Source organism: Varroa jacobsoni, unplaced genomic scaffold (assembly GCF_002532875.2).
Source record: "Varroa jacobsoni isolate VJ856 unplaced genomic scaffold, vjacob_1.0 scaffold_733, whole genome shotgun sequence".
In the NCBI taxonomy this organism is placed as follows: domain Eukaryota; kingdom Metazoa; phylum Arthropoda; class Arachnida; order Mesostigmata; family Varroidae; genus Varroa; species Varroa jacobsoni.
The window spans coordinates 87004-109839 of record NW_019213635.1 but is presented as its reverse complement, the minus strand read 5'-3'; the positions used below and the strand labels follow the sequence as shown (position 1 = coordinate 109839).

Below are 22836 nucleotides of genomic sequence, written 5' to 3'. Positions count from 1 at the left end.
CATTAGGGTTCTTTCAAAGTGATGCAAATGAATCGAAGTTCATGATCGTCGCTGTTGCCACTGCTATCACAGTACGACCCCTAAAAGCGGTTTATCATCGCTTAGAGTTTACTTAAACAACAAATACAGAGGTAAGTGGTTAACGTTCTCACGGTGAGCACTCAGACTCACAGGCAACGTAGGCCGGATGCGAATCCCACGACGAGCATTGTCCCTGTTGGCGGCCTTCGTCGGTATCAAAACCTTATAGCTGTGCCACTCATGTCCATTTGCCATGAATAATAGTTACGCGCTGTACTTCTGCTAATTGGTATTTGCCACACGCGCGGCTCGATGGTAGGAACCGATGCATCGGTGCAGAACAAAAGCTGGACGCGTACAGAATATTGTTCTCCTATGTGTATGTCCGTTCTTCTTCCTATGTTTCTTTGATTGCTGCATGCTGCCGTGTATCATAAACAGCACAGCAGTGCGAGAAAACTGTAGGCAACCCGTCGACTATCCGCCAAGCTCCCCCTAGTCATTGTCAAGGAGCGCGGACAGGGATGAGTGTAGTCGCCTGTGATCAGACACTGGCAACAGCCGTGTAGTATCCGGCTCACTTGCATATATCTGCTAGTCTTGCCGGTAAGCGTCTACTGAGACTAATTACCAAGAACCTACAACCAGCCCACGAGATGTCGGTGTCAGTTTGTTTGGTGGCGTACATTTGTGTACTGAATGCGCATATGAATGTGTGTATAGATGCAGATATGTTTACCGACGAGTAGCATACGGAGTTCGATCAAGTAGTTACAGCGTAATCTGTCATTTACTGCTCGTCACTTGTTCTTAAATACGTGGTTCGAGCATTAATCTGAAAAGCCATTGACCTAGTTAACTTTGGCCATAGTTTGTTTTTTCGCGAAAAACGAAAACATGGTAGCAATTAGCAGCTGTTGCATCTATGTTAAGCGAGGAATCAAACGCTCATAAACCGTCGGTGCTACGGAAGTCGTCTGAGAACCAGGCTGTGAGTCACTGCTTCGTATATGAATGTCACAATAAACGACAACTACTGTCCAAGAATTTCGCGACGGACAGGAAAATTGCCAAGACAAGTCGCGTTCACGGCAATTTGTCACAACAACAAAAGAACCAAAACGTAAAAACAGAACACGAGCCCACGCTAGAGGATCGCTAGTTCATCTTCACTAGAGAATTCGCAAGAACCTATATATCTCACAACGAGTACTCTTGGATCATTTTGAACTATTTAGATAAAATGTCTACAGCAAAGGACCTAAAACTAAATGTCACTTTGCAAGTAAATCCAGTCCGAAGAAAGCTGCAAGATTCAAGCAAAAACGTCCTTCGTTCCTTTCGGCTATGGGGAAAGTTACGCGTTATGAATTCCTATCAAGTCGTTCTAATGTGTATTGACTAAATTTTCAAGGAAAATTAAGAAAGTTGTGCAAATTTAACTAACAGAAAGGCCCGACCTCCAGAGGAAGAAATCGTCGGCCCTTACGCTTTGCCGAAGGATCCCACCCTATATTCACTAGATATTAAATCCTGTAACATTCTTTCTGTCAAAACTCAAAAAAATCCCTTAAAACTTGGCACAGTCGAAAGACTAAGGTCTACAAGTAATCCTGTGATAAACTGGAAAACATGATGGCATACGTACATCGAACCCGGTGCTAATTTCTCATAACATTTCGAAGCGACAACAGGGATTTGGGCGATAGAGATCTATGCGATGGGTTCAGTGTCAATCTCTCGATAATTTTTATCGAGTATCGCTGCATCAGCTCATTTCGGGATGCAGCAAAATATGATCGCGTTTATTACTCAAAAAGATGTTTCCGTATTTATTAGATTGGCGGCTTGAATTCTTGCGGCAGTCTGTACTTCGGCGGTAGGGATAAGGAAGATCCAGGCCAGTCTATCTATCTATCAGTAATCTAGTCGAAATATATCGCTATCGCTGCCTGTATGCAAGGTCGTGCATATGAACGTGTTCACAAGGGTAGAGGCAGGAAAAAAAAATGGGAAAAAGGTAATATTCATCTACGTGTCATGCGGCGTGTGCTTCCTAGCTTTTGTATATTAGCAGCCTTCTATCACATATATTGGACACAGGTGACCTAATAGTATGCAGATCGAACAAGTTTCGAACGCAATTAGCTTTCACTCAGCTCTACACGGCAATGAAAGATTTGAGACTGCCCAAAAAGTTGACAAAGACGAAGGCGATGTAGCTTAGACAGGGAGGCAAAACAGCGGCCACGGCTTCTTGTGTTTTGCTAGGTCGCCTCCCGCCTATGCAAACTGGTTTTTGTATTTAGTATTATTCTTCTTTACGAACAACAGAAGTTTTACTCCGTATGACAGCAAAAAATATAGGAGGACAGTGTTGGCCGCATGAGCGATCAAATTGCCTCGTCGCTTGCCCCTTGCAAGCGCTCTTAGCTTTTTCCATTTCAGGTATCTCCTATCACAACATATGGGATATGCGTTATTTGCAGTGGAGAATTTCGAAGAACCGACTATAAAATGGAGGTAAAAATTCGAAAATGTTCAGGTGCGATGACAGACGACTAGTGGAAAGGGTAGATTCTACAAGCACCAGGTTTTCATAAGCCTGATGATACATGGAAATGATTCAGATGTAGGAAAACTTAGAATCAATATCATTCGTTGCACTAATACTATCTTCCATCATCATCATCCAACAAATATTTCAAACTATTTTTATAGACCTAATAAGAATCGTACGGCCCATATGACATTCTTTCTGATGCCGAAATATGGTGTTGTTGACTGTATGTGTGAAGTTTTTATGAAATGTTTGACTTCGCTGAAAACTATTTTGAGAATTGGAGAAATTCCAGGTAAATTTTTCGAAGGCAACAATTGGAATTTAATAATAATAAATAGGTGAGGTTATATTGAATAAAGCTAACATAGACGTTCCAGTTAATTGCGTTAATTAATACTGAAGGTAATTTAGGAAAGGGAAATGACAGAAAAACAGAGCCTTAATAAACCATGTTTTTGTCAGACATTAAGTCCACGCTGGCTACTTCTAGGCAATCTGAGTCTGACTGTGCTTTCTAATGTTAATGTCACGTGTCCCGTGCAACAGTTCCGATTGGCAATACAGCCAGGTATATGAAACAGAAAAAAAGCAGCATTACATATACTGGCTTTAATACCACGGCCCATTACTAAACAAAAGAGAAAACACTATCGGCTTAAGTATAACGTATTGCTAATTAATCCACCCGTAAGGAAGTAAAGGTATGTGCGTTTACATAGGTACACTAGTGCCTATGTGATACGTAGCAATAAGTTACCGATATCCTTTTAAGAGCTATGATTTCATGTGCTAGACGATTTATAAATTTTCTAAAAAATGCATGATTTGGAGCTGGAAGTAGCACCTTAAAATAACTCCCTCGACGGACCTGTCGGTTTAAGAAATTGCATCGTTATTATATATATATGTCCGTACATAACTTAATAGAGCGAAATGGGAAATACAAAGTTTTAGCGTCTTATTCAATTTTGTTTTGTGTGACGTGTATTGATCCTAACAAATATGGCTACAATGCCTTTCAGTAAAATATGGGGGCCATCATCTCCGCTTTATCATTTACTGTTCATAAATATGTTACATAATTGATGATTGTTTAGGCGTCTTCATATTCAGATTCATGTGCTGGGCAGTAGACCCGCAGCAATTGGGATAGATACTATCATAAAGCACACGACACCGATGGTCACCGACACAGGAAGTTTTTGGAGATTACTTGTCCAAGTTAAACGATCAATAATCCTGTTAAACTATCTGCTGGAAGGCAGACCAATCGTTCCTTGTCCTAAGTTAATTAGTTAAACTTACTATACATATATATATCGAGAGGGGGGAATGAGAGCAATCCATGTTTTGTACTTTCTTATGTGTTATTGCGCATACCAGCCCAGTTAACATCTGAGCTCACATAGCCTTTAAGTAGATCGTCAAGCGCCAGCCAGCCGTTACCGATGATAGAACAATTAACGTCGCGTATGGTAAGATGCCGATAATTACCTATAGCCTGGCAAAAATAGGATAGACTGAATAACTTACCAATCATTGCCCTGTTTTTCGTAGCATAATTTAGATCGCAACGCCAAATTAAGCCGCATAGTCCTTGATTTTCGGAGCGCAACACACAAAATAACGTATATAATGACGATAGGAAGCGCTTCGAAAAAAATAGCTATTGCTCTGTTTATAGCAATAGGCGGTTGCATATCCTATGCCGTCACTACGCCAGTCATGGTTTTAATTATAGATTTTTTTTTTAACTAACTGAACATAGTAACGTAAAGTAGAAGTATAATCGACTAAGATGTACAAGCCCATAGCAAATTCGAATGCTCTGCCACGAATATGGGTTCCATATTGCTGTTCGTATACAGCGGGCAAAGTTCATCGTAGAAACCTTGTATTCGGTAAGGGTTCGTTTGCCGTTAATTCAGGGATGAGATTTTGGACTTGAAAATACATCTCGTAAAATAGACCTTGTGACGCTGGGTAGCCGGAAAATAAAGCGTTGTAGTGAGCCATCTGCGTGCCAGCACATAGGTTTGGTATATGAAATACTTAGTATTTATTTCGGCCAAATAATGAGGTAAGAAAAAATTGTACCAATGGGTGCTACATGATCTTGAGCAAGAATCAGAACGGGCGTAACGTTGCTTGCTTCGACGTTACTGATCCATTCGTGCGCCGTAATGACAAATAAGTCTTGCACGATAATCCCAAATGATATCTGTCCGTCGGTAGATCGATGCAATTGAATCGATGGGACGTCGCGTTAAAGCAAATAGATAGCCGCAGAAGGTTATGCTGTTTGTTTGCTATTGTTAGGTGCAGGTGCCATCGACCATGTCCCGGTTCGTCGATTACGGCGGAAATGTTCTATCAGCATATCGTAGAATACGACTGTTGTATAGAGGCGCATCGTTACCATTAAATGACGACTCCACACTTCACACCGAAAGAACTAAGGACAGTAGCGAAAATACAAGGGCTACGATTGTAAGCTCACAGTTTTCATTCATAGTAGGCAGGCATCGCCTCGATGGATCCTTAATGGAAAAATAGTTTAAAGCTTAACGCGATGTCCTCATTTCCGCTTAATGATTTTATAAATTCTCGCGCCCCGGGCTTCTATATAGCCGAGCAAATAAGGTACCACTCAAATGGCAGAAGATCATTTATATTAATGGTGTGTACCTTCACACCTGGAAAGATGTCACGTTTCATAACGACCGAGCGAATATATATATACTGCACAACACCATCCAAGGAATGTACTATATATATCACCCATGTACTGTATATATATATATATAACAACATATACATATTGGGCACGAAATACATTGGATCCATTTACCTGTTGGTCAACAAGCGTACTCTATTCGTGGCCTGTAGGCTTTTTGTTGATGGAAGTGCGATAAGCTGAAAAGTAATCTAGCGCTGCGCCTAAAAGGTTTCAGCAGCAACTTCCGAGTAGGTCGCAGGGCTCGGTGCTTTTGTCTGAAACGATCTGTAAGTCTGTTTCATAAATAGCCGACAACAAATATCTTGGTATTTTTATATAGCCGTTTTAGAGTAAACAGATCAATCAAGCCTTCCGCAATTTTTTCTTTGCGTAGAAAGCTTAGAAAAAATATTATTATTATCAATACATCGTCGGACGGAGGACGATCATACGACGAATCAGAGACGTCAATCTTAGCTTCTTCATAGCCACAAAATAAGGGATTCGTTTTAATCAATTTTTAAGGCTCACTTTGTATTGCTTCTGGTTTTGATGACCATTCAGCCGATATAATGTCTTATAACCTACAAAGGAGTGTTATTATTTAGCAGTCAACAATGATGCCTCTGTTTAGAACTGTAGCCTTTTTTTGCTTTTATTAACACTCATTAAGGTTGAGCTTTTCTGTAATTTGTTTTTTATGAAGTCCATACATTTGTGAAACCAATTAAAATGCTGTACGATTGATCGCTGTGCTGCCTTCTTTCACAGCTTCGTTTTTTTTATATACATATTTTATATATATATATATGTATGGTATTACTGCTTTATATAGTGTAACGGATCAGACCCTTAGCTATCAGATGGAGCAATCGACGACTGGACTATGGACGGCTTGCCCCAGCGAATTTAATTTTTGCAACCTTTGGCCAGAGCGAAAATGAGAACGAAGAAGGCAACAGAAGCATGACGACGAAAAACACAATAAAATACCGCGGGCAAAATATTTCCTAACAAATCACTCCGCGAATTCTAGCCAGCAAATTTACGAGATCTAGCCCAGGCAATATTTGGGTGGTAGAGATAAGATCATAAGGACCTTGCACGTCGATTCCACGATCCCATGTGCAACACTGTAGTCAATGGTTGAAACGTTCATACCAGACACAAAAAATGGAGTATTGGCTTAATGACGAAACGTTCAAAACTAGAAAAAAAAAGTCGCAAGACACCTACACGGCTCGAAGTAACACTACCTATTGAGAGCAATGAAACTCAGAAAGTAATTTTGGATTACTGTTACAAATGGGGAACGGTTGTTTGTCAAACCTTCTTTATGCTCGCGAACAGAACAGCCATTGAGATCCATAATGCTTTGGTGTTGTGGCAGGCAATTCAAGTTATTCTTTGAGATGTAAATTCATTTCGTACATATACATAATTGGAGGGCCTACTCACATGTCTCGAGCTAAGTAACCGGACGTATACACACTTCGCCGCATACAAAGGACCAGCCGTTTGAAGCAATGGCCAAAGGCAATACCGGACCTCAAACCTGATTTTCGAACTTGAGAAAACGAAAGATTTATACATATCTGACTATTCAGGAGAAAACGCATGCGGTTGATTAAAAGCACTAAAAACAGCAGCAGACATGAATTAACTTAGTGGTCTGGATAAGAATCTGAGTGTATTTCGTTTATCAATAGAGATCGGATTTTCCAAACGCACAAAGGCGACCGTCTATAAGATATTGGATTGCACTCTACCAGTGGACTATTGTTTGGCTACTTTGTGCTGAACTCCGGAATAGAACGAAGTTCGAATATCTACCTTATCCAAGCCCTCACTGTCCCCAAGGAACCTTGTCTGAACTTATCCGGGGTTCAAATTTTACACCGTATACATAACAAAAAATTACCTATATATATACATGTATAGGTAGTTTTTTAGTTACCACACAGTTTATGTCAATATATTTATTTCAGCTTTAGTAGCTAAGTAAGTTCGAAAGCGTCTAGTGTCGTTTCTTCACTTGTCTGCAGGACATGGATCTCCACTAATAGCATCACGTGCTCTATAAATTAGAGCAAACAAATTCTATATTGTAACAACTGCTTACATATAATCTAAATTAACTGTAGTCCAAAAGTTATATCTTAGTAGAAAAGAGTTTCTTGTCATTGACAAATCCTCTGTTGAAGTCTGCTCAACATGTAGAACATGAAATTCATGTACATATTTATACCATAATTGGAGAATTGCACATATAAGTCGTCGAGCTGCATCGACAAGTTGTTTTGGATTGGAGCGAGAATAAAAAAGATGTTAAAAAAAAACAGAAAATATTAAATAAATCGTTTTGAGGACCGCCTTTTGAAAAGTTTTGTTGAGAATCTTTATTGATGCTGCAGTGTATAGTGGTGTCGAACTTCATGTACAGCGTGAATTTCACTGATTTCTATAGATGCCGCATTATTTATACTTCATTTTTTAGTAAAAAGCTTTTCTTTATGTGAAAATTCATGTGCAAAACAGATAGACTCATGTTTGTCTAATTGGGCATATGAAGTGGCAGTTCATTAGTGTCAGCAAGCGACGCTAAAAGTGTATCTGGCTGATTAACCGTAGGGCACGCCACTTCAATGAGTAATGCCGGTAACAAGCAGAAAAAACGACTTTGGTGGGTACGTGTGTACATGTAGGGAATGTATGTCTTCTTCGTATATGCGCAGTAAATTCTATAATATATCTACTCAGTTCGTAGAGTTTACTAGGGTTACGTTACACCTATGTTTACGGTGCTGTTGTCGTCATTTTTCTGCGTGTCACTGCCCGTATCTGTTGGTCTGGCTGGCATAGGCCGTCCCACCCAATCTGTTTCAAAAATATCATTGCTTCATAGTTGCCATCAAGAAATCGATAACTTCACTGTCGCGCCCTCTTCAAGGTCCGCATGTAGCATATAGCATCGATAACTCTGTGGGGCCTCTAGTCTCGTTTTCCAGAGTGGTAAGCACCACCGATTTCCCGAGTCCGGACTCTTGCAAAATAGTCATACTCGCGACCAATTCTCAAGAAGAGTGCTTGTCTGTTGGTTTTAAAATTTATGAAGCTTTTTTGTTTTTGCTGTGTATCTTCTCTCTCATCCTGTCTCCTCTCTTTGTGTTTCTTCAATCTCCTGAAGGCGAACCCGCTTTCTGGCTTCAAAAATAAGCGTCTTCGTAGAACAGCTCTCCCCCATGATGTTTGAAGACTTTTTTTTTCGATATATAGCGCCAGTCGCTCTCACTGCCCACCTCGACAATGCATGTCGTCGTTGTGTGAATGTTGACGGCGCTGCTTGGGGCAATCACTGCGAAATCTTCGCTGCTGCCATGCCACCGTCACTTTGCCTTTGTCGGTCAGTCGACACCATCGCAACAGGACTGTCACAGAACTTTGACGCGCATGATGAGGCATCGAGGTATCTCACGTTTGCTATAACTATTAAGAAGATGTCCATTGTGTCAGGCTTAAAATAAACGGTAAATATAAGGGAAAATTAAATTGACAATAAGGAGTCAACTGTAAAAAAGAAATATAGGAACGCACATGCGCACGAGGTTAAACTTAAAATAAGTATCTGCAAACGCTTAAACGCATATACACCGTACGTGCGAGTATGACATTTGCCTTGACCCCCTCATAATAAATTATAGAAGTTCTATGATGGACTAGATGTGTTAGCATACGCTCTCGCTTCGTATCGTATCCTTTCGTGATTTACTCCAGCTGCGTACATATTCGTTCAATACATTTTTTATAATACCATTTTTCTAAACACTATCAAAAAACATGTTACTTATTGGCTGAGCGTCTAGTGTAGATCAGAAGATCTAATGTAGCTAGCACTACTATATACATCAGTACATAGATCGACCAAATGCCGCGTTCCTTCGAAGGCTTCTTATTTTATTTATTTGTTTAATAAATGTATCAGTTACAGTTTTTACTATCCATCATTCATAACACGAAATATAATTGTCACATGAACAGTACATTATGAAGAACTCTGGACACTGGGGATCTTCACAGTGAAAAGTCTGTGGTAGTAGGGTTTCGTCCTGACAGCGTCAACTAAAGTTCTCATTGTCCTGCATGCAACGTTTGCTGTGGCAAAATCGACTATACGATAAGGAGTAGGTTAATGTATATCCTTTGAGGCAGGCCAACACCTTTACAGAAGCTTCTCAAAGTTTCTGCGCTAGCTATCTAAAGATGTTCCGCGCGATGAACCGAACAAGCACCAATTTCTCTTCTTCACACAACAGTGAAAACAAGTATTAGCTGCGTTACAAGTTGTTTTACAGTATTTAACAGTTCTACCTACCTATTTTAAATCCTATGGGTCATTGTAGTTGAAACTACTCGAAAAACTATCAGAAATATAATAGCGATATTTTGTAGGACACATGTAACTGCCCATGAACTCAGGGAACTTACGGAGTCGCTCATGCTACGACTGAGCTGCTTTCAATTTTATTAAAGGATGCGTTTTTTTTTCTTCTTTTTTTTTTTTTTTATTATTATTAAGAAGTCGTTGGCGAACCGAGAAACAAACAGTAACTCAATAGAGAATATTCAGGAAATGACCTAATCCTGCGCGAAGTTGAGCAAAACGGGTTGGAAACTAAATTTCCGTGTACTACTTTCTTCTTCTTTATCTAACTTAGACTCAGAGGCTAAAGATTCTTTCGTAAAACAAGAAATATAAACACCCACCAAGAGGTTTCTCAGAAAAGGGGTCGAAATTTAAAATCCTTAAAAGCTCAGAGGGCTCAAAGTAACGTTTACCTCCCTTTAGAAAATATCTTGCAAGTTATATATATATATATATATATATATATATATATATATAAGACGAAAATAAAGAAATGCAATGCGTGTTGTATTTATTATTTCGACAATTGAAATTTTAAAATAATATGACAACGTTTTGATGCTTCGTGGTCCATTTTATCGCATTAACCAGATAAATCCAGGTCGTTTCAACGTATATAACAACATTAAATGATAGCCCTCTAATAATAATAATATAATTATATAATAAGATAATTAATTTCAAGTCAAACGATAGCATTGCGCAGGTAAACATTACTAAATAATTTTACTAGATATATATATATTTAGTTGCTATTGTGCAATCAATATATTAGTTATCGGAGTTCATTCTTATGTACAGAATGAACGTCTCGTTTCATCAACCCGTGTTGTTGTCTACTAACGCAACCTCCTGTAAGTTCGCCTTAATCTCAGCCACCAGTTACCATCTCACCATATATGGGTGTATATATAGATATATATTATTGACATATTTTTGTTCGCATTGACCTGCCGATGATGTTCAGTCTTTCGCGTCTACTCAAGGAAGCCGTGCCATATGAAAAATGTAGCATACAAAAGATGGGACTAAAAAAGATAGCTCTTTTTTCGGAAGGAGTAATCATGCTTCATGTTTTTTAAAAGTCTACTGATCGTGTCAAGGTAGTTCCGTGGACTTGCTCCTCAGAGAACTCATTCTCCTTTAAATAAATCTTACTTCACAACGTGTCGCTCATCCGCTATCGGTGCTAGTCAAAAGGTAAAAAAAGAGGAAACGAAAAAGGAGCGCCCGGAAAGCAGAACCTAAGCAAACTGCAAAGGAAACATATTCGCGTTTTATCCCATCTTACACACGTACAGAAAAATCTAGCCATCTTTGACGGAACGGTTACAGAATGTGGTTCCAGCTTTAGCTGAAACGAGTGACGGTTTTCATCACGATGTTCATTCAGCTACCCGGTACTTCGAGCTACCAGCCGAAAAACAAAGGGCGCTGGCTATGCGCTTAAGGGATGTCTGGTCTACGACCCTAGCCGATAAGCAAATGCCAGTATGAGCTACTATTGCTGCTACAGCGGCTTCTACGGCAGCTAGAACTGGAAGTTACCCATACGATATCAACTACTCTCGTGATCTGGCGTGTTTCCAGGTTCTCCCAGTTGTTCTACGACGGCCACAGCGTGCCCAAGAGACCTGCAAGGCTTGCCCTTCAAAAATCACGAAGTGGGCATCGCAGTGTATTATAGTGTATTATACTGCGTTAGGCCACCAGAAGCTACCGATTGTATGAACCAGCCTAACAGTACTATCCAGATTGTTTTCTTTTTCGTAACCTTGCCTTATTCTCCGGATTCGGCGGATCATTTGTTACGGCAAGCCGAGAAAGGTTTAAAAATGGTGTGTAATGCAAGCCTAACTCAGATAACCTTCATAGCCTTATCAGCTGCTTGAGACGAGATAGCCAGTGCGTTATGGCTCATATCTATCCAGTTCAAAATAGGAGAGAACGAGAATCTAGATGACTAAAAGAAAAGTCCTAAGCAAGAATAAATCTGGTTACGCTAAGTGCAAACAGTTAGTTGAAGCCAAGATAGGATTTTTAATTAGGTGATACCGTTTAAAGTTACAACTTAATAAAAGTGGATTTGACTAACAATACAGGTATAAAGACGAAAGACTAATTTGCTATGTATGTGTATACGGGTGTGTATATCGATTCGCGAAACACAAAGTAGATAAGCAATGACACTGAACAAAGCATTCTCTAGAGTTCCTACCTGCTTCTTTATTTAGAAAAGGTTTTGTCAGCTGTCGAAAAACGTGTCTTGCCCAGTGAATTAATCCATGTCCCGTATCTTTCCAAAAGTTACAAAGTCAACTATTTACGGAAATGCACCCAACTGCCGCAAAATGACCCTTTAATTCGTATAGTTATAATACTAAATGGGCACGTGGTTTCTGCGTCAGTCCAACAAAACATTTAGGAGACTCTAACAGCGACAGCAACGACCAGAATAACTAGCGCACGTAAGTGGCTGACAAAGTTTAGTCTTTGGAATTGTTTAGCCCATGTGAACTATAGTAATCTTCTGTCTCGTTTGTAGATATGTTGATCTTGCGATTGCTAAACTTCCGCCCATGAACCCTAACCACTACCTGTCCGTAAGCCCAGCAGCGGTGCTAGATGCGATGTTGGCCAAATGGAACCCCCAGGAAAAATAGAAGATCGAAGAGAGGAATGTTAAAACGGAAAACTTTAAAAACATACATAATACTTCTGCTTAGAAAGAGAAAGAAACCGATTTTAATGGCGACAATTCGAGGCCGGCTCGGCTTGTTGGTTGGTGGAGTCTGATAGTTAAAGTACCTTCTTGATGCCTCTTTGGCATATGTCTTGGTTTAGTTTAATGTAATAAAAGCTATTGCTTCGTCGCGGTGGCAGCATCAGTCTCTATTCCATTGGTTGGTCATTGTTGACCTTCCGGGTCTAATAGTCCTCAGGACGTTAAGCTTCCTTCTTCGTACCGTGGATGGCAGCCCCAACTAACGAACCGATATTGGAACTTTTCAGTGGGTCAAACGCCTTCACGCATCGATACCTTTCCTCAAGCGAAAACCTCTCCTGCTTTGTTTGATATAGATTCCCAATTAAATTGGCGAAGGGCATCCCCATTACCGTCGCCGACAATGACGTTTTATCTATTGGTCCCCTTGACTCGACAATGGTGGCCAACAGAGTCTAACTGCCGCGTGCCTTTTTCACTCCGTCCGGTATCCAACTGGTTTCCATTGGTTTCGTTGGAGAATTTCGACTTCGGGACTAAAAGGTCGACAGACGGTCGAAAGCGATCGTTACGTCCGCTTGGGTTGCTGTTTTCAGGCAAACAAAACAAGCAACGAAATGGTAAAGCTTGCCCAGTTCCTGCAGAAAGCACGCAGGAGATGGTTGCTGCTTTGATATGGGATATATGAAAGATGGCGGCTCGCGTCGTTTAGGCACACGGGCAGGTCGCCTGGGCGGTGCTTTTTTCACCAGAGAGCAACCAAGGGGAGCTAGGAAAGAGAGAAATCTAAAGCGAGTAAGAGAGACTGTGATGGCACAAAAGGACTCACTACTCAGCTTGGACAAGGACAAAGAGACAAGTTGATTCAACACACAGGAACGCTGATATATACAGACATGGGGGCAGACGAAGGGAAGACACGACGCCAAGTGGACACGCCCTGATGCCGGTCTTGCCCTTATAGCGCGCACACGATTAAGATCAAAAAGAAGTCTGCAGTAGCGACAGAAAAAGGAACAGCTGTAGCATCGATGCGAGTCGCAGTAATAAAAAAGAAGGCTGGAAAGAAACGACGGAAACAGGGCTGGCAGGAGCGGTGATTCAGTTGAAGAATGAATAGGTCAGGCTGAAGGCGGAAATGCGGCCAGTAGCGTCGTGCAACATAATAAAGAAACGAAGAGCAAATTTGGCATCAAACAGCTAACTTGGATCCTTCCTTTTTCACTTCACACGTGCAAACAGCAGGTACGGCGCATGGAATGGTGGTCCTGTCACTATCATTCTTTCAGCAAGCCGCTGCTATCCAACGTATTAAGCAGTAAGCAATGGCTGTAACAATGCCTTCTCTGCTGCTCTTAACTACAGAAGCAGTTGCCTGGCGAACGGCGGTTGCGCCGACCGCGCTCCAGGCAACAGGACACGCGCCAACAAACTCATCCATGAAGGAAATACATAGAAAGAGAAAGGGGCGCGGGGGGGGGGGGGGGAGCTATTTATATGAAGACATTCAGCTGTCTCTAAACAATCGAGAGACAACTATCTAAGCTTGCCCTCTTTACCTCTCACGGCCTCTTTACTCATCCATCTCCGTTTTCAACTTTGCGTTCATTCATCGCTATTTGACAAGTAGCTAATCCCTGATGGTGCAACTGAAACGCATTAGAGAAACAAACCTGACTAGCCGTATATACTTGGGGCAGTGTGTTAGCGAGCTGTGAGGAAGCGTGTACCTAACATCCCTTATACAGTGTATGCGTGTACATGAGACAGGAAGTAGGGCAGCGAATCGAATGTATTGATTCATAGCAATACACACCAATGAACCTATCGAGGTGCACAGCTCCATGAACATGCAAATTTCTTTGTGGATTCTGTCCAAAGAGGGGATGGTAAAAATTGTAGTGGCAATATAAGGTGAAAGCACGTGCGTGCTTAACTTAATAACGTTCCCTGGATACAAAATAGTTTTCCGCTGTAAAGTAGGATAGGCGGCAGACTCAGCAACCCAGAGTTTATCTCTATAAAAACACCGGCAGACCGACATACACATGGCGCATATATACGTACGTTCAAAATGCACAGCCACAGTAGGAAAGTAGTTGTAGACAGTCGTGATCAAATACGCAGTAACTCAACTTCGTCTAGCATGACTAGATCTTGTACAACATGTAATCCTAGTTTTTCTGGTTCACGTGCTAATAGTAATGTTATTTTTCTATTTTTACTAGGATATTATAAAACAGAGAAAAAAAAAGTCTGTAATCTGTAACATAATCGTGGTAAATCATGTAAAGCATACACTACAGCTGGAAATTATTTAGGTGCCTATATGCATGCCTATAAAAATAAACAAATTCGATCTTTACCCGGACATGATGGCCAAAGAAACAAGGCAAGCCAGCAACTGCTTGTATCAAGTCGAGTCACCTTGGACTCCGTTTGTTTAATTTCCTTACATGTCCACGTTCGACGGGTCTTTATTATCTCGCTAGAATAACTACCTTTTGGCGACCAATTGTCCGCTCTATCTCACTGCCATCCGCTGTGTATTTTCTACCAGGTTTCTACGGGTTCGGCCAGGTGCGTCGAGATAGTGCGTTCGGTAGCTGCTGCTGCTGTCGCTTTAGCGGTTTTAATTGGCTGGAACGCACGCACGCATCTATGAGACTAACGAGCATAGGCTTTCGTCTTATTTGCCCGATATTTTTTCTTTTAAAGTGTACGCACAGAGATAAGGTACAAGCCGGTCTTGAGAAACGTACCCAATAGTCTAGCTAAAGGCCTTCCTTTAGCTCCCAATTACTGCCTGCAACGGCAACAACAACGACAGCAGCAGGTAACGGTACGAATCAGAGGTACGATGATGATATGAAGAACTGCTCTACATGCACGTATTCCATTTATCCCCACGAACGGACTGACAAAAAGGCTGTAAGCCAGAAGAGAGTTACAGCACGTTTAGCACGCGACGAAGGGAGAAGCATTTTAAGGCTCCGAGAAGCCAAGCGTCTTGTCCCAGCAGGTTTTCAAAGCAGGAGACCTGCCCACTACGAAGCACTTACGCAGTGAATCATGCTGACGATGATCGTTTATTATCACGGCTGGTTGAACTCGACGTGCCTGAAAATGATAGCTTTGTGTGTCGCCCCTGTCCGCGTTCCCTGCGGCACCGACCTGGATCTGTGGTATCGGGAAGCCAATGCAACATTTCGCTAGCCGTTTTCGTTGAAAGGTCAAGTGAAAATCTATACTAAACAAGACAAGCGAACGCTTCGGCGGTATAGTTAAATTGAAGCGAAAAAATGAACACTATCGTCAATTTCGTTGTATGACGAGCAGTTAAATTTTCTGTCATTCGACAGACAGCAGACAGGCATGCAAATAAAATTCTGTTTTATGGGTGATTGCAAGACCTGTAATCGGCTAAAATAACGGTAACAGATTGGAGGAGGTACATATACATTGAATACGAAACACGTTGATTTTTGTGTATATTAAATTATTCCATATGCATATTCAGTGTAATATTTAACATATTTTTTATGGCTTGAGCCTTGTTGCATAGGAATAGAAAAATTATTTATATCCCAAAAGCAACAACTGAAAACAGGGACTGGTCGAAATTTGTCGGTACCAATCATCATATGGTTTTCCTCTCCATTTCTATTACGCATTATACGGTCTGCAGCTATATTTTATAATTACATTAGCTATTCCTATGAAGCAGGTATCTAGTCGTGTGCACTACGTAAATTTGTAAAGGGGTCGATTGAGAGCTCACGAAAGACTTTGAGCCGCTGCAGCGCGGGTGACCATCTATTACACTGGATAGCACACGTATACCAGCACGACGATGACTGAAGAATATAGTTGTGGATAGTGGGGTAGCTAATGTGACAGAACAAAACTCGAAACAATGAATACACGAAATGCAATAAATTAGCCGCCATTAGTTTTCTGGCATCGCGTTGTATTGTCTTTCCGTCTGCGAGCGCTGTTGCGATGTCGAACTTCCGTTCTTGCATCCCGGGTCGCCATATGCACCACGATCAGCTAACTACTAAGCAGCGAATTCATTTGTCGGGGTGTCTATGGCAACAAAACATTGTAGGGCGTCTCTTGTTGCTCTTTTCGCCGCTACTACTGCTATTCTCTTTGTATAGACATACGTGCAATTTACACCAGGTATTACTACTGAAACTACTGCCACCGTCAGCATGAGCAATGATGGGGCATGCACTTCATAAGGTTCCCGCTCGACTTCGCTGAAAACTCGAAAACCTCTACAAGCATTTTTGTGGTAAAGCATAAAGAGGCGACAGGGTCTGAACGCCGCTTGTAGGACGTGCGCATGTACATAACGTTTGTGAAACGTTCGATGACAGCAACCGGAAAACGGATAACAGAAGCTCCTTTCGACCTGCTCAGGTCGCCACGGGAGGAGACTAGAAACACTGAAAAAAGTACGCAAATGAAGTGTTGAGAGATAGTTTCGAACCGGGCGGAATTCAGTTCTTGTCCACGCTTGCTAACAAGCAACGAAACAGAGCGGTGGCAAGATCCTTTGCCATTGCCGACAATACAGGAGCTTGTTAGCGTGCCTAGATGGCGCTATGTCCCTTGTTGCGATGCACAAATATGGTCGTAGTCGATTAGACGAGCGCCCTCTAGCGGCGGAGGCCGAGTACCTATGGCATCAAGGCTGGTCAAAACGGGCCTTTTCTGTTGCTGCTTGAATGAGTGAAGCAGTGAGGAAGGGGTCCTTGTGTGGTAAGGGTAACTAATAAGCCGTCCGCCACAGCAGCTAGCGCTATTTACCGCTTCAGCGGAGACCGGACGTCTATACTAGACAGCTGCGTGCCAGATGCGTGTACTGTCGGCCAGAGAGGGTCTTAGAGTTTCACAGCAAAGGACAAATTGTCTGTCTAGGACCAGAGTGACGCCGATGCTGCTGCTGCTGCTGCTGCCATGAGACTGTTCCGTAAACAGCACAGTTACCTCTCCCCCCTTTTGCCTTAGGGGATAATAAGTTTTAAGCGGCAGGAGCACTGGATGGTCCGTATGCTGTCCAACCAACATGATAATAGGCCCGCAGATATATAAGAGTAAAGGGACTTCCACTCGGGATGGCGAGAGGGCGCGAAAACCTTCTTTGAGCCTCCCAGCCTCTAACTGTGGACGTTGGTTGAGGGCAGGTGCCCGCTTAATCGTAGGCACAGTAGCTTAGAAAGCTTATACGGCAAACAAGCAACGGCTCCACCACCATACGATAACTATGAAACAAAACTTTACTATCGACTATTTGCAGCAGCGGACGAAGGGCCATAGACTTGTGTCCTGCTATATACGCAGGTCTAGACAAAAGGCAGCCATTGGCCTTTAGTTTGGTCTGGTTGACTGTGTTGGGTTAATAGGAATTTAGAGTAGACTTTGTCGTGTAGGTGAACAAACAAAACTCACCTGGCCGATGGCCAAAACAGGCGGAATACACCGGACTATACTAGCAATAACTACAAACATACACGCGTTGCTGCTTTCATCAGAAACTAAGGAATCGAAGCGATGAAGGCGAGGATTTGAAGATTGTGATAGAAAGGAATCAGTACATGACGGACACCGGCCGCAAAAGGGGAGCATATTATGGCTCATCATTGCGATGATACCAGTAGGTGATGCTGCTGCTTTATGTAATGCTGAGCTCAAGTAGGACCAAAACCAGACAGTGTGCGCAAGTACATATAAACTGTGACACATTTCTTGATATCCAAATACGTTCAGGTAGGCCAACACGTCCTCTGGTGGGAACAACGAAGCATCGAATATAGAGGATTAGATACAGGAAGCTCTGAAGGTGAAAGCCAGTTCTCAGCAAGAGGCTAAGATAATATAATAACTAAATAAAATATTGCGTTATGTTACTCACCAGTAGGCGATGAGGGCAAAAAGACTAAAGGGCGAGGCGTAAACATGTGCCATCACAAGCCATATCCAAACATATATAAGAATGTACGCGCAGAATAACGACGTAAGAGCATTCTGGCGTTATTATAACGTTACCTAATAATCATTAATTGCTGAACCTGTAACAGCTCAAAGCCAAACGCGAGAGCTTCTCTCTTATAAAGGTCTAAACTATGTTTAGACCCGTCGGAAATTATTTCGTTTTCTTATCGAATGACACTGACACATCTTAAAGATAATATCAAGATACACATAATCTATAAAATAATCGTAGCAGTCTCCATAATGGATAAAAAAAACCTAGGAAATTTGAGGGGTTTTCTGGTTTCCAACTCGGTGAAGGCAACAAATTAGTTGAATTGATATGCGACAAACTCTAGGAACATTCAGCCCTTATTCAAATACCCTTATTCAGATTTAAGCTGCTATTGACGTTTTTTTTTTACTGAACTGGCTATGAATATGTTAGAAAAAAGGGGATCTCTATGTTTGTAACAAACTGATCAGTGCATTCTGGACCAAAATAGCCATGCGCCATTATGGTCTAGAAAAATGTTCATAACGCTTCCGCGCAAAATGGTTGTTTCAATGAAAGCGGGTTTTTTTAAAAAGGGTACGAGACGGATCTAGACATTCAAGAGTTCGTTTTCATATGAATAATCACTTTGTTTTATGAAGGGGTCCCTTCGACAACAGTCCGCGATAGTCATCTATTTGATTCGACTATAGAAACAGCAGCAGGACGGGGATATCGAGAACAAAGACAACGACAGGCTTTCGCCATGTGCCTACTTATTTTTGCTGTTTGTGACAAATTCGTTCAACATTATACCAATACCATGAATTAGACAGCATCGGACAGCAAATATAAACCACAACCCGTAACCAAAACAAGAGAACTCTTTATAGAAGAAATTCAATCAAAAATCAGTTGAAATAACATTAGTATAACAAGCTGGTGTATACTTCAATTAAACTACAAGTACCAATTACATAAGCATGTGTAATTTTTTTTTTTTTTTTTTTATAAACATCATACTAACATATAGATTAGCGGACACACCCAGATGAGCAAGTGAAATAATAACTCAAATGATTATTAGCCTGTAATTGCTCTTGTTATACTATATATATATATATATATATATATATATATATATATAAATACTAGCCACACACAAGTAAAAGGCTATCTCAGCTGAACCCAATAACATTTATGTGATACAAAGGACAAGTATGCCCAGTTTTTGCCCACACCGCAATGAATAGCGTAAGCTTTTTCGTGAACGGATATGAGAAGGTTTTGGCATTATCTGCCTAACTGAGCGAATCAACGATGAATGAATATCAGCCTCTACATTACCTTGATGTAAATAGATTTTTCACACACAGGCTCTTGTTTACTCCATATGTCTATAGTGCGCCGTGATTTCCTTCGAAACCCACTTTTTAAAGTTCATTCAGCAATAAACGGATGCTCATCTTTTTCATTGGATGTAAAATGAATGCGGATGAATAAGACGTTGTCTTTTATAACCAACCACTTACCATAATAGAATGAATAGTTATTATGGTTGGGTTCTAACTTGAACGCGTTTGGCGATCCTGAATTGAGGCAAACCTTACATTATTTTGGATGGCAAATGAATATTGCTACCATTCGTTTTGAGTCCATTGTCCTTAGAATTTAGCTTGTTCTTCGGTTCATGTCTAAGGGCAAAGCTTTCCTTGTACATCACCCCCTACACGTCATGTCTCCACCGTAGCCGTCGTGTTAGGTGTCTAAATCTTGTCAGCACACGAAGTAATGGAAACATTACGCTTCCTTTGGGTGGCCGCAAGTGCTACAAAATAAGAGGTTACGGGCGGGAGGACGTAAGTGAGCCGCCTTATAGAAGTTCTTGTGGTGGAAGATTCTGAGAAAGCTATATTAGGTTTGGGTACGGGTGACCCGTTGAAGGACGCAGGAACTGGTAGCGTCAACGCGGCACGGTGGAGGACGCCGCTGTATGAATCAATAAAGAGACCGACAAGTCTGGTGGCCTATGGCATACTGATGAAATATTTAAAGGCCTGAAACCGTAAGTTGTCGAGAATGATGGGTGCCAAGTACGAACTACGCGATACATTAACGCGTGTTTACTTGTCCTAGTGGAGGTACGGTCTTACCACAACTGTACAGCTGCGAGACAAATGTACTCCACTTTTTTACAAGCTATCTGTCACACACATACACAATTAAGTCAACGGGCTATATCAACATGTAGACTAAAACTGAGGGACATTCAAAGCTGATTCTATCCTAAATAAGTATTCCAGATTCTCGGAATATGTGTCACCACTGTGCGCTGTAAAGGACCTGAATAGAAACGGCTTTTAAATACACCGTTGATGAAGCCTTTAGTAAATATACAAGGTGGCATTCTATAAATCAAGTCAATTAAATTATCTAGCTTTAACTATTGATTTGTATTGAAAATCCAAATTCTTTGTAGCAATACTGAAACGCATGTGTGAGCCAAGCTATTCGAAAAATTAAATTAGAAACAAATCGTATTAAAGCATGAAACCGTTAGATAACAAAAATGGGTTACTACTAAATGTATAATCGCAGAGTTGTTACGGCGACATGCGGGTAACTAGAGAGAAATGCAATTATTATATATATAATATTATCAGACTATAGTCGAATGCGTAACTATGCTATAGAATAGCAGACGAAATGTTGCGTGACTTAACACCGATAGACATTCTGATAACCGTTTCTAGTTAGAGTGGGATAAAGGATGGTTCCGAGCACGCCGTGAAAAATCGTTTAACTTTAGTCGCTTGTCTGCATAGACAAAGATTAAAAGTAGCAAAGCTTTTCGTGCAGTTAAGGAGGAAGCCAGCCGACACTTGCAATGGCTGTTTATGCCTGATGACAATGTCTCACTCCCGGAAGCCTCCGTACAATAGTTCACTATGTTAGCACCTATATTTAAACTCGCAGCAAAAGGCTATAATGAGGACAAAGGGCAAAATACCCTTGCGTGGTTGTATACATGAAATATCATTCTGTTTTTAGCACAGCTGCCACCCTCGCTCTACGTCGATAGTACGTATTACTCGACAGGACCGCGTCTTCTTTTTCGTCCACCTACAACCATTTACCATGACTCCATTTTCGCATCTAACCATGAAAGTTTCGATCTATCTTTCAAATTCCTATATTACCTTAACTCTTACCCTGCCCAGTTTTATTATAGTACAGAGCTAATCGTTAGTGTGCGGTATAGCGAGAGCTAAGAGTAAGGGCGAATGTCAGAGAAAAGCTGATGACTGCAATAGCCAAATCAATCCTTCTTTCAGCATCTGACGAATATTTCTCTATATTGCAATGAGAATTCACATCGTACTCATTCTATCTGGCCACGTTAAATTTGGCCAAAGAAAAAAAACTCTTTGGGTTGGCGTTAACGTGAGCCCTGCGATTCGCTCGTAGAAGGCATAGTCGAACGGTCGATTGTCTGTTACTGGCACTTTGTGCTTATACGACTGATGCTAGATGGCCGGAATAGTAGGCAAAATACGGGAAAACTGACAATGAAACCGTAAAGAGAATTTTGTCTCTGACAGCGGTGGTATTACTCGCTTAGTCTATGAAGGAAGGTTGTCGAAAATAATATAAAGGTAGAAGGAGAGAGAGAGAGAGAGAGAGAGCGACAGAGAGGAGATTTGTAGCCTTCAGCTGCTTCGATATTGATGGTGGCCAACGGATCGGAGCCGAACAGCACCCTTTATATGCGGGAGAGGGGAAGGAGCCACTCCCTCTCCCTAGCTCCTACTGAATTGCACTGGAGTTCTGTTGTCGCTCAAATCGCTGCGAGAATAGCAGAGAACAGTCATAACACCGATGAACCCGGTGCGCGCGAAAATGATGCACTCCTTGGTTGAAATATACCGCAAACGTATTGTTGTAAAAAACAAGCAGCTGTGCAGTTTTAATAGTCGGCAAACAAGACGCCGCCGCCGCCGCTGTTGACGGAATCAATGAAGTGGTGTCATAGAGCTAAATCTAGCGAAAGAGGCATCCTACGGCAGCCCACGAGATGATGATCCAACGTTTCGCTGGATACACTTAAGCTAATAGTAGCTAAGAACTGCTATCAGTAGTATTGGGGAATAACATTTTTTAAAAAGTAACCTTTCTTTGTATAGAGAGGTCACCAGGTTTTATCTTGATTAAGTCATTCATTTTAGTGGCTGTTATCGCTCATCTTTGGGTTGTTTTGAGTCAAAGTAGCGCTGAGGCAAGTTCTGAAGCGAACGCTGGATAAAGTAAAAATATATGAGGGTGGCTCACTCATAATTTATGTAACTAATTAAGATAGCTATTTAAACAAGTAATATGGTAACGCTTAGAACTATAACAAGTAATTTAA

The 22836-nt window shown here is 41.3% G+C and overlaps 1 protein-coding gene across 4 annotated transcripts in view; it reads left to right on the top strand.

The window, feature by feature from the left end:
• The window catches only part of LOC111263087 (neprilysin-1), an 88992-nt gene that overhangs the window by 47843 nt on the left and 18313 nt on the right, over positions 1 to 22836 (top strand). The window contains exon 19 of one of the 4 annotated variants that reach the window (XM_022837876.2): positions 6139 to 7690. The exons of the other annotated variants lie outside the window; for them this stretch is intronic. Within the exon in view, the coding sequence (XP_022693611.2) occupies positions 6139 to 6159 (21 nt within the window). The 3' untranslated portion in view covers positions 6160 to 7690. Of the gene's footprint in view, positions 1 to 6138; positions 7691 to 22836 lie in introns of those variants that run through there. 4 annotated transcript variants of the gene reach the window in all.